General features: G+C 37.6%; 1 protein-coding gene across 2 annotated transcripts in view; it reads left to right on the top strand.

The window, feature by feature from the left end:
- The window catches only part of MDN1 (midasin AAA ATPase 1), a 92,442-nt gene that overhangs the window by 13,002 nt on the left and 66,563 nt on the right, over positions 1–12,877 (top strand). For both annotated transcript variants that reach the window (XM_041480352.1, XM_041480351.1), the window contains exons 8-18: positions 1,381–1,484; positions 3,403–3,517; positions 5,015–5,208; positions 6,212–6,293; positions 6,961–7,056; positions 8,039–8,151; positions 8,681–8,829; positions 8,930–8,990; positions 9,476–9,687; positions 11,182–11,285; positions 12,271–12,415. In XM_041480352.1, coding sequence (XP_041336286.1) covers positions 1,381–1,484; positions 3,403–3,517; positions 5,015–5,208; positions 6,212–6,293; positions 6,961–7,056; positions 8,039–8,151; positions 8,681–8,829; positions 8,930–8,990; positions 9,476–9,687; positions 11,182–11,285; positions 12,271–12,415 — 1,375 coding nt within the window. The remainder of the gene's footprint in view (positions 1–1,380; positions 1,485–3,402; positions 3,518–5,014; positions 5,209–6,211; positions 6,294–6,960; positions 7,057–8,038; positions 8,152–8,680; positions 8,830–8,929; positions 8,991–9,475; positions 9,688–11,181; positions 11,286–12,270; positions 12,416–12,877) is intronic.

Raw genomic sequence — 12,877 nt, 5'->3', positions numbered from 1 at the left:
CTTTAGAAGGGGTTAGACAGAATTCACCTGTCTTGGTTCTCATGTTTGCACACCTCATTAGTTTTTGTCTTTGTTACAGAGTAACAAAGTGATCAGTGACCCTGACACTGATCACAGATTTCACTCTGAAAACTGGAGTTGACACTGATCATCTGTCTGATAATTAGTGTATTTAATAGTGTCTTGGTGTTTGAAACAAATTGTGGCCCTAAACACCACAAAATATTGTCAATATATGTGGCTGGTGCTGTTAGTAAGATTTTTTTGTGTGTGTGCCCTTTTTTCCCTTCCACATATTTTTTCTTACACATTTCTTCCATATTAAAAATGTGCTGTTGCACTAAGCATTGTAAGTTTTAACAGATTTCCTGTTTTTTTGGCTCCAGAACAACTAGCTAGTCAGTCATCCTTGCCTCTTGAAGTAATGGCTGCTGAAAACAAGTCATTTGCAAGCATGGTGTGATAGAGATGTTTTGCTGCATAGGCCTGCTGGACATTCTGCTGGTTGTTTCCTTTCATATCCGTTCCATAAAGCGTCCTTTGTGTGACTGAATAACCTGTTTATTAGGTTCTAGGCTTTCTGGTATAGAAATGGAAAATTTATAAAAAACCAAATGCATAGAGCTTGTATGTACAGACAATTCACTGCTAGGAGGTCGTGCACTTACTTCTGTGGATTTGGCTGACTGCACTCATGATGAGCATAGCCTGAGTAGTATCCTGCATTCATCAAATCCCTTTCTTCAGGTCCTCCCTGCAGGCATCTTGTCTGCTTTCTCCATATCAAAGAATTTCTGTGTGCCTCCTTCTGTGCTGAGGGGTTGGTGTAGTCAGTCATACACCAACTTCTTTCTTTCCACCACCATTATTGTTCTACCCCAGGGAAAGCTAGATTTTATAAATAGATACCAAACTCTCCTGGGGTAGCAGTATATACACTAAAAACGGTTGATGTTGGAGAATGACATCTTTGAGACACAGTCACCTTTGTTCAGGCAGATAAACAAAATAAAGCTTCTGATCTGAATGTGTCTAATAAGTCATTTGATAATTTTAAAATAAATAGTTTTGATTTGGACTTGTAGTGTGAAGACTGTCATTTCCATTCTCTAATAATTAAATTTAAATACAGGAGAAAGAAAGGTAAGTAAACATCACACCTTTGGCTTCCAGTGCTGATTAAAATTGCTGGGAACTCTGCAGTTCCTGTTAGCATCACTTGGAAGTGTATCTCTGGAAATAGCAGTAGCTGGCAATGTAATGGTGCTCAGTGGTATTGCTCAGCATCTCAAGTGTGAAATAAGGGTGGATGGTTGTGCTGTCTGATAGTGTCACCAAAAAAAAAAAAAAAAAGTTTATAATTTTTCTTTTTCTCTCCAGATCTCTGTGCTGATTCCTCTTTTGGAGAAAAGAGAGTTGCTGATTCCTGGTCGTGGTGACTGCTTAAAAGTAGCACCAGGATTCCAATTTTTTGCAACCAGGAGGTAGGTTTGTAAACTTAAATGAGATGAGAACATGGGTGTCCTATTTTTAAGTCCAAGGTACTTTTTAGTACAAGGTGCTTGTGTGGGAGTATTGTAGCAGTTTCCAATTAACAAACAATGTAAGTCATAGAAACTGTAAGATTTTTTTTTTTACTTGAAGCAGCCTTGGGGTGAATCGCAATCTTTGTACAGAAAAAATAGCTTCAACAAGGCTGAAGAAATGAACCTTGGTTGGAGGAACCCTACAAAACCAACCCATCACCAAGACAAAATACCATTCTTAAGAAGGCATGAAAAAGGTTTATTATTGATGGTTATGAAAATCTTGCATCAATATAGGTGTTTGTAATGTCTTCTAACCAGAAAATGATACAATATACTCTGCTGATTTTTTCATTGTAGTAGTGGCTCCTGCCTGGGATGTCAAAATGACTTTTTGTATAAGAAAATGTAATGTTGTATCAAGGTTAAAGGTTAGGAGGTCTATGTGGGGAATGGCAGTTACATGTTTATCAAATGTTTTGCCGTTTATTTCAAAGCCTTTAACAAATTTTCCTGCTTTTGTCTTACTTCTATAAATTTGTTTTTCTGATCTATTTTTTCTTGAATTGAGTCTTCTGTATTCCACTCCTTTGGTTGCCTCATTTCATGAGAATTTTTATTTCTTTATGCATGGTTGTCTTGGTTTAACCTCAGTCAGCAATTAAAAACCACACAGGCACTGGCTCAGTCCCCTGCAGCAGGATGGGGGAGAGAGTTGGAAGAGAGAAAGTGGGAAAAAGTCATGGGTTGAGATAGAGTTTAGATAAAGCAAAAGCTTTCCACACAAACAAAGAGACAAACCCTGTCACTCTGAGCATCCCCACCCTTCCTCCTTCTTCCCACAGCTGTATATGCTAGACACAACCCCGTCTGATATGGAATATCCTTGTGGTCAGTTGGGATGAGCTCTCCTGGCCATGTCCCATCCCAACTCCCTGTGTTCCCTCACCCACCTCTGCTGGGGTGGTGCTGGTGCTTTTCTGAGAAGCAGGAAAGGCCTTGCCTCTCTGAAGCCCTGCTCAGGGGTAACTAAGACACCCCTGTATTATCAGCACTGTTTGGGTCACAAATGCAAAACGCAACCCCACACCAGCTACTGTGAAGAAATTTAACTATCCCAGCCGAAACCAGCAAGTCAGTGAGCAGTTTGTATAGCAGCAAATTACCATTTTCATTAGGCTCATTAGAGTAGATTCTGTGAATCGGTTGCAGTTTACAGCTGGGAAATAGTATTTAACAATGGAAACCAAACACAATACAACAAAGAAGAAAAAATTTAATGAAAACCCGCCAGAAAACAGAAGCCAAACCACAACCCCAAATCTAATGCTTTGCATGTGCCAGGCTACTTCTACAGTGGGTAAAAACACATGGCTGAATAGTTACTTCTGTAGTAAAAGAACAAAGGGAATGAAATGTATGCTGGAAAGAGCTGAGTCTGGAGGACAAGGAAGAATAATTGTGAAACACTGTGGAGTTGACTGGGCTGAACATGCTTTTCCTGCATCTCTGCAATAAGATCACAGATCCTTTGAGGTACTTCACAGACCACTTCTGTCAGGTTTCTCCCTTTACAAAAGATTCTATATGTTGCCTCTGTTTGTGCAGATAGACAACTGGCAGTAAGTTAAGTCTTTCTGAAAGTATCTCTATGGAGATTTTGGCATGTAGGAAGAAAAACACTGTGATAACAAGTAATTAAGGAAACATGGACGGGCAAGGCGGGGTACATGACAGCACAGTGACAAACAGTGTCGTTTATACCTGTTAGATTATGCTGTAGCAGCTGTATGTAACGTTCTTTGATGTACTGAAAATGCTGAATTCTTCAGCCACACTCAGCATGCTGCGTTTCTTCATTGTTGTTTTGATTTAGGATATTCAGCTGTGGTGGAGGGTGGTACAGGCAGCAAAGCAGCCATGCTGCTCTTCTGGACAAATACTGGACCAAAATACATCTGGATAACATGAGCAAAGGAGAGCTCAAGGAGGTATGGGGGTGTGTTGCTCCATTGTGGCATGTCAGTATTTCATTTTAGGGTAATAAATGTTCTTCAGTAATTAATTGAATCCTTATTTTATCTTCACAGTCTACAATAGACTCTTAGAATTTCAGCTTTGTGCTGCCAATTTTGAAGTAAACAGGCAGTTTGTCAGGAGAATTCGAAGTGAATTGAACAAAGGTTCCCGGAACTTGCCTTGACAGACATAATTGTGCTTTGTGTGGGTCTAAGAATCAAGTTATTTTGCTGCTTATTAGGCCACAGGGACTTGAAAGCAGAGAGAAATAGCAAAAAAGAAAATTGAGTTTACTCTAATTTGGCGTTCTAAGCTTTGAGCTGAAAAATAGTTGGTCAATTGTCAGTGAAAAATAACTGCTTTTATTAACATCTTTCTTTTGTTAGCATCTCTGGGAGGTGTTTGCTCTGTGTAGTTCTTCAGAAGATTAAAACAGCCTAGAGCTCATATGAAAATTCAATTCTCTGGAGATTCTCCTTGTGATACAGAGCTCAAAACAGGATCTGATTCTAAAAGAACCTTGGCTGAGGGAAAAGGTAGTGAATAGTGTCTAGCAGAGTTGAGGAGAAAGTTCTGAATTTTCTAGAATGGAGAAGACATTTTTTTCAGTAGAATTCATTCACTCCTTTGGACTCGTTCAGCAGCCAGCACAATTATGGGTGGCCTTAAATACCTGTGTGCTTTTTTTCCTTTCTTGTCATTTGTCAGGAGTTAGGAGTGTTATTGGGAGTTGTTAGGAGTGGGGCAAGAACAACTATCAAAACCTTATGAAAAAACAAAACTTGAGTGTTAGCTGTGTCTCTTACCGCCAGGTTCTTTTTATTCTTTTTCTGCAACTTTGTAGCCTAAGTCACAAAAATGTATAAATTAAGCACTACGATTCCATAGTGGTACACTCGCTTGCCTTGAAAACAAGTCTCACGGTCTTCTTGTTAATCTTAAAATTCTGTTTGGCAGGGTAGGACCAGTTTTCCTGGCCTCTATCTGTGAAAAGTTATTTTGAGAAGCAATATTTTGATTGGCAAGCTTTAGTGGAGAGAACTGAGCTGAAAGGAAATTACAAAAGAAAAATCATCCCCTTAACATGCTCAAACGAATTTAGTCATAAAAAGAAGGGTGGGAGGTAAGGACTTCTGTTACCAGTTGTAAAGTTGTAAACTGGTCATGATTTGGGTTCAGATAGGATTGAATGTCCTTTTTGTTCTTCCCGTTGGTATTTGTGCAAATGTTTTAAATGAATTGGAGTAGCATTGAGCTGGAAAAGTTCCTTTTTGGCATGGAAATCAGTATCATAGTAGTCATAATTTCTATTTTCTTCAGGTAAGAGATTGCAAGAGAGCAGTTTTATGTAGCTTGCTAGATAAAATATCTATTGAAGCATCTCCCAGTAAAAACTGGGGTGTTGGTTTCTTTCCAATGTGAATGGGTTTGTTGTTTTGTTTCATTTTTTTTTTTGTTTCTGGTTTCAGGTCCTCCAAAGGAGATACCCCAAACTTGGTCTTGTGACAGATCACTTGCTAGACATTTTCATTGACCTTGCAGGAGACAAGTATCAGGCACCAGAAAGCAGTGCTGCTGCCTCCAGTCACTTGCCAGAAGCAGCATCAGAATCGAGATCAGAACATAAGAAACCAAATCTGGAAGGACGAGAACTATCTCTAAGGTTGTTTTTTCTTATATATTTATTGGAAGTCACTAGCTACATAGATAGAAGGGTTTATTTCAATTATATTTAATTTTTTAGAAATAATGGTGATAGCTTGAATAATTAAATGTGAAAAACTGGGAAATACATTTTTTGTTTTGAAATAATGATTAATATATCATTTAAAGAAACTCATTCTGGATTATTTAAACTTCCTATTTGCTATACTTACTTTTTGGGAGGCATGGGGGAACCTGTGGGTTCTGTCATGTGCAGTGCTTTGTTGGTATCAGGCCATATGAATTTATTCTTAATTATTGTTAACACAAGATATCAGTACTAGTTAAGAACTGGAAGGTGCTGTATAATTTTCTCTCAGTAGCTAGAAGATAAAATTTTCAGTAACTGAGTATACTATCTACATTATTTCATGCTGAACACTCAACATTATAACTTAAGGTGACTGAAAAGAACTGTATCTGTAATGTACTGTTAATTTCAGAAATTCTGTGATGAAATGTAGTTTGATGCTGAATTATTTCTTCCTCTCCTACCAAATGTCAGTTCTATTCATCTGGAATTTCTGTAAGCAGTAGTGCTTTGTGCATTAGTTGGTAAATTCTTTGTGTGGTAGTTGATATTTTTGTGGAGCATAAGGACATCAGTTTTTTCTAGAATAAAATTTCCTTTTCTTGCCTTTTGGAAGATCTTGTTATTGGTAAAGAGTCAGTATCTTGAAAAGAATGGGTGGTTTATACCTTTCTGGATTCTTTAATACCTTTGAGTTTTACAGTTACAGTTATGATTTAATGGGAGTATGTATTATCTATTTATAAGTGATGTTGGTCTGTGCTCAGCTGCTCCTGAGAATTATTGTCCTTTGTGTCTTTCCACGTACACCTTGCACAACAGCAACACGTGCAAGTGCCACAAGATGACGTTGTGACCTAAGCTGAACATGAAGGAAGGTGCTGTGCATTTTGGCATGTTTGTACCAAATCTTTTTGGTTTTTCTTTTTAGAGACCTACTGAATTGGTGCAGCAGGATTGCTTACAACTTTGACAGTAATTCTTCAACCGGAGCAGTGAATATTTTTCAGGAGGTGCGGTAAGACTTGATGCAGAAATTGATCCAGTTGATCCCAAATTCTAGCCATGTCTCACAAAATGCTCTCTTTGGGAATGTGAGATGGGAATTTGTTTGGTTTTGTTTTGAAGCAATTGGACTGCAGTTGGAATGTTTGTGATCTCTCTGATCAGAAGCTTTTGTTGTTTGCAGTAAGGTGCTAAAAGAATTTCCTGCTGTCATACAAACCGCATGGTGCAAAATGATTGTAACTGATACAAGCTGGGATTGCATGTGGCAGAGACCTTTCTTTTTCTTGTAATATGGGGCTACTTTTCCACTTACTTCTTTATCAGCTTACAGTATAGGTTGAGGACTTTTTGGGTGTGCATCCATCACAGTTAGTTTTGAGATGTGAGATCTTACGAGGTTACTTCCACCTCCATTTTGGTCCATGCGTCTAAAAACAGCTTTTTTAGTTGGACATTGAAAAGTTTTTATTTTTGGTGTAAACCCACTACATTATAGAGTTTAGAAGTTCTCATTGCATCTGTTTGAACTCTGTTGTTTGACTTAATCAGAGGACAGTGAAGTAGTTTTATTTACAATGGTTGAATTGGATTTGAGTTCCTTTAGATTAAGATGGTGCTTTGTCAGATAAAATCATACAAAATTAGTTTTCAAGTTGGTTTTCTCCTTGACAGGCACTGGATTGTTTCACAGCCATGTTGTCCAACCAAGGGAGCAGACAGAAAATGGCAAAAGTTATTGGAAGTTACCTAAACATTTCAAAAAAAAAGGTATGGTGAGCTACAATTAACATGATCTTTATTGTTAGTATTCTATAGCTTGCAATTTTTCTATGATTAATTGAAACATGTTAAGCTAATTTTTTCATTTAAATTATGCCCACCTCTCTTTCCCAAACAGTTTTTTTTTTTTTGCTTTCTGTCCCATCCCAGGATCTGCTTTTCTCCTATTTTGTATTCAGCTGCATTTCTTTTTTCTGAGAAAGTTCCAGGCAACCTGTTTTAGAGCAAATGGCCTCATGATGCAAAAGAAGGATTTCAAAGGTGGAGCAGCACAGCTGCCTAAGCGCATGATACCACTAGATGGACAGGGTAGCAAAGAATGTGTTTTTTCTTAGGTGGTTTACAGTGAATCAGTGAATGTTAATCACTCTAACAGAGAGATCAGAGAGAAACATGACCTTTACTGGTACTTTTTTTGTACTCACTGATTGCAAAATCAGCTGCCTCTCTGGAGCTCTGTAAATGACAGAATTAAAATCACTTCTTTGTCAACTATTTCTGACTGTAGAAGTCTGCACAACAAATAGCCTCTATTGTTACTTTACGTTGACAAATGGATCCCTGAAACTTCTCTGGGTTTTTCTCTTTGTCCTTCTTTGCACTGTTTCCTTACAGGAATGTATTATTCCCTGCAAGGGGTAAAATATCCTTATTTACACAGAGGGTTTTTTTAAGGGAGATTGTTTATTGTTAAAATAACTGTTCAAGTTTCTGTAGTTGAACTGTGGTGGAAGTAGGTGAAGTAGAAATACAGTGACAAAGACTGTTACCAAGTTACTAAGTTGAAAGTTGTTTGTACAGATAAAAACACTTCTGAGGTCCTTCACTATTTTAGGTGATGATTATGTAAAACCTCCAAAATACAGAAAAAAATTAACTTGTTGCAAAATAATACTGGTAGCATGGTGTGGATGTTCTTACTGTGATGTAAGCAACATTAGTATTGGAAGTGCTGATGCTTTTTTCACAGGTGGAGTTCTACTGTGAACTCTATAAACCGGAAATTTCAATACGGGAACAAGAAGTCTCTGTAGGAAGAGTGAATCTTGTGAAGAAGCAGACCCAGGCTCTCACTGTACAAAGGTGTAGTTTCCATGTGAATTGAAATATTTTTTGATGGAATAGAATGGACTGCAGGTCAGAGGGTTTAAGGAAAATGCGAATTGGGTATTCTCATTTTAATGAAAGGAATGTGAGAGCTCTTTCCCTTGCTATCTAAGTTTTACCTTGTGTATTTTTAAGAGTGTCTGCATCATGCTTCTGGAAGCCAAAGCATGGAGATTTTCAGCTTCTTTGAACTAGAGTTTCTTCAAAAGAGTGTGGATCCACAGCTGTTATAAAAAGATTTTGATGGCCCTACCTTGGTAGAGGGAGATTTTTGTATGTGTTGGTAACTTCATTGGCCAGGAAGTTATTTGGAAACCCTGAATTTTTAAGTTGTATCTTGAGAAAAATTAGTATCTTAGAAGGGGGTCTTAGAACTATGTCTTTTCAGACCTATATTAAAAAAAAAATCCTAAATCAAACCACGCCACTAAAAAAACAATAAAGGTAAAATTGGAATGAGCTCCTTGATAAACCTTAGTTTGAGTAACTTGGTTTTTTTCTCCAGGGTAAAACACACCTTTGCTGCCACACGGCCATCTGCAGTGCTGATTGAGCAGCTTGCAGTGTGTGTTGTCAAAGGAGAGCCTGTGCTCTTGGTTGGTGAAACAGGAACTGGCAAAACCTCAGCAGTCCAGTACCTAGCTCATATTACAGGTAAATAATGTGTCAAAATTGTAACTTGCATGAAGATAATTTGAAAAACAACAAATGAACAAACCCACAAGTTGATGGTGCTTTTCATCTCTGTTTCAAGGACACCGTTTGAGGGTTGTCAACATGAACCAACAAAGTGACACGGCAGATCTCTTAGGGGGGTGAGTCTCTGACCACTGCTTTGTCTGTTCTGCAGAACAAATGGGCACTATCTGTTACCTAGTAAGAGAAATGTCTTAATAAACATGTTTGCATGCAGAAACCTTATTTTTGCTGAAGAGCAGAGCAGTTTCACTGAATTGTGTGCAGAGCTGTGTGTGATGAGGTCATTCAAAAACACAGCTCAATGTCTTTAAAAATGGCTAAGCTGTTCAATATAATTCTGATGTAATATTCGCTGGACAGATTGTTTGGTAGTATACAAATATTTTGTCAGGGTGTTCCTGTCTTTACAAAGTTGCCTCATGGTGCATTAAAATATATGCAATTATATTTAGTTCATTAGTTGACTAAAAAACTTCAGAAACAAGGGTTCATCCATGCAGCTTATTGTTGTTTCAAGTAACTGGTTTTGGGCTTGTTTTCTTTTTTAAGTTCACAGGTGACTCTGTCTCACATAAGTAATTACATTTTTGCTTCTCTTCAGTTACAAGCCTGTGGATAACAAGCTGATCTGGCTCCCTCTGCGAGAGTCTTTTGAAGAACTCTTCTCTCAGACATTTTCTAGGAAGAAAAATCAAACATTCTTGGGACACATTCAGACTTGCTACAGGCAGAAACGTTGGCATGATCTGCTAAAACTAATGCAACATATTCATAAATCTGCTCTTAATAAAGAAGTAAAAGAAAATGCGTCTGGTAAGACTTCAGTTGGATCAAACACACATTAGTGCTAAACCATGCACAGGGTAGATAAATACTGGCGACTTCTGTTCTTTTAATTTGGGTTTGTTTGAGGTTTAGGGGTTTTTTCCTCCCCCTATATTACATCTTTTTTTTCTGGTTTTGAGAAATGCAATGTCAACATTGCAACAGGACATTCAGAACACTGGTTGGGCTAGAACACTGTTAGAACGGTGGTTGGGTTTTGTTTTGTTGTCTTTTCCTTTTTCTAACTCATCTCTGCTGTTAGCTATGTCTGAGAGTGTAGAGATTGTCTGTCCTGTGGTACCCTTGACATTTAGTCTCCACTCAGTACGTGTTTGCTGTGCTGGTGAACAGTCCTGGTTGTTTGTGTGTCAATCTTCTCTGTGAATGGATTCATACTTTCAGCCCTGGAACCTGCCTGTGTCTCACAAACATGTCCTTTTGAAAAAACAAAGCAAAATAACAGTAACAGAATCAAACCCAAAGTAATAACTGTTTTAGGGTAGGAACTACCCTAAAACATTATTTTTAAGATCTTGCTTCTGCCTTGGTTCCTCTGTTAGTGATGCTGACTTGTCTAGTGCTTTATTTTGTTCCAGTGTGGTTTTGACTCCAAGTCTTTCTTGTTTTATACTTCACAACCCATTTTGGGGCTGAAGCAATGTTGTTACTTTGCCTTGCATGGAGTTGTTTCTGGTTCTAGACCAGCAGAGCAAGTGAAGTTGTAGCTTTCATTCCATTTGGGCTAAATGAAAGTAATTATAAACTTTATCTCCACTCTTCTTTTTAATTGGCTCTTCTGAATATGCAGATACAAAAATAAATGCCCACAAATGTAAAAAAAAAAAAAAATTAAAAAAAAAAAGAGAGAGAGTTTAAGGAGTTCTTGCATTTATTGCAAGAATTGACAATCCTAAAATAAAGAGAATGTTGAAATCTGTAACTTGCAAAGTTTCTTAAGGAATTTTGATGTTCTATGTAGCTCAGGTAGTGATTTTAGCAAATAACGAAAATCAGTGCTATAGTAAACATTGTTGTATCTGATAAGCAATAGTGTGTTAATTATTGATACTGAAGTGTTCATTGTTAATCTGTTCTGTCATAAGGGTTAGAAATTTGGTTTTATTTTTTTGACATGTCTCTTTCTGTCTCTGGAAATTAGACAGTGGTAACAGTCATGCTGGAATAAAGTGCAATATAGGTGTTTGTTCCTCATCTGGGAATGAATAGCAAATTATCTGAGCACTATTGACATAAGGATACAGTTAAATTTTAAAAATTAAAAACTACACATTCACAAAATCAAAACAACAAGATTAAATTATTTTTTAAATTCGTGGTGTGTCATCTGCTGGACTTGAGGTTTTTTGTTGCTCGAGCTTACTTTTGTATCTCTGCTTGAAACAATTTGATTCAAGTACTGTTGTCAAACATTTTTTGTGCTATTGTTCTGATGGTACAGACTTAAATTTCTTTTTCTTGCAGGCTTACCATTGAAGGAAAAGTGGGAGGCATTTGGTCTTAAACTGAATCATGCTCATCAACAGATGAAAATGACAGAAAATGCCCTTCTGTTTGCATTTGTTGAGGTATTTGGATATTTGCATTTTGATACTAGGAGGAATAACGAGAAGTATTTAAAAGACTTTGCAATCAGTATTATATAAATTGTTTCCTGGCAAGGACCTTGCTGTGGAATAAAATGTATGCCATGATAACTCTGTGAAATCAAGTGTGCAGATTCAAGGAAGCAGTGGTGAGATGGGCAGTGGGAGACTGGTTTGTGGGAGCACATTAATTCTGTGCTGTATAACAGGAATTAGGACAGATATGATAAAAATATCAGTGTGTCATATCTTCTTTTTGGCTCTGAGAGATTAGAAAAAACTTCCTGATCAGTCTACAGTAGGTCTTGCTTCTAGGGATTCCTGTGAAGGATTTAATATTAAGAATCTGTGCTGTTTATCTAGAAATTATTTTTCTAAATGTTTCAAACATGTAATATGTTTTGATGACATTAAGTGTGATTATGAGAAACCATGAGGTTTATTTATGCTTGTTTATTGTCACCCTGATAATCTGAATATATTCTCTCAAGTTTCATGTAAAGTGTGTGGGATGTTGACCAGTCCTCTATAAAAAAATGTATTTTGTGAGTAGTTGGAGAACCTCTGACTTAAGTATAGCTTTAATTAATAGGGTACAGATTCCTTAGGAGCATAATACTGCTTGTGTTTTTGGATTTCTTTGGATTAACTTTATTTTCATCTGGTGTTAGTGATGCATATGTACCACAGTGCTAGATTGCACCAGTAAGGGATCTTAAATCTGTTGCATTTGAGCCAATCTAACTGGTAATTGATACAATGGTATGGTAACTGTCTGACTTCTGTGACTGGCAAAATGACTGCTGTTATTGAGAGAGAGCAGTAAAACTGCTACTGCTGTAAAGGTCTGGAGTTGCCATTTGTCTAATCAGGCTGTAGATTGCACACCAAGTAATTCCAGTATCTGAATGCTTCAGTTGACACTTCATTCCTGGCAACATGATTAACAAATTGATCTTGCTTTCAGGGTACTCTGGCACAAGCAGTAAAAAAAGGAGAGTGGGTTTTATTGGATGAGATTAACTTGGCTGCAGCAGAGACTTTGGAGTGCCTGAGTGGTTTATTGGAAGGATCATCTGGGTCACTGGTGTTACTAGACAGAGGAGACACAGGTACTATTTCTGTGCTTGCTTATGCTGTATTTTGGTATTCAGATGAGTTCCCAATCCTATGTAGCTGAAAATAAGTTGAGATCATTTACCATTAAAATGCATGTGTGCACAAGAGGGCAATATGTTCTTTGTAGATTTCGTACTTCTTTGCAAGGGGTCCACACGCTGGTGTGTTCTCAACAGCACTATGGGCACTGCTGTGTAGAAAATTAACTGCTTTTACAGATGTTAAGATAAAAAAATGCAGCTGCTGAATGCTGCTCTCAAGAGCTACAGAGAGAGGCAAATGTTGTGTCCACATCCCAGGCTGGATTTTCTTCCTGGCTGAGGGAAACACTGGCTATTGTTCTGAAAGAGACAAAAGGAGTTCCAAGTTTAGGGCTGACATAATTTTTGAAATGTTTTGTGTTGTTACAACATACTACTACACACAAAAAAGTCAGGGTTTTACTTGCCTGTGGC

The sequence above is a fragment of the Pyrgilauda ruficollis genome, unplaced genomic scaffold (assembly GCF_017590135.1).
Source record: "Pyrgilauda ruficollis isolate IOZ18807 unplaced genomic scaffold, ASM1759013v1 scaffold51, whole genome shotgun sequence".
Lineage (NCBI taxonomy): Eukaryota > Metazoa > Chordata > Aves > Passeriformes > Passeridae > Pyrgilauda > Pyrgilauda ruficollis.
The sequence above is the reverse complement of the archived record's forward strand: the minus strand, read 5'-3'. Positions and strand labels throughout refer to the sequence as shown.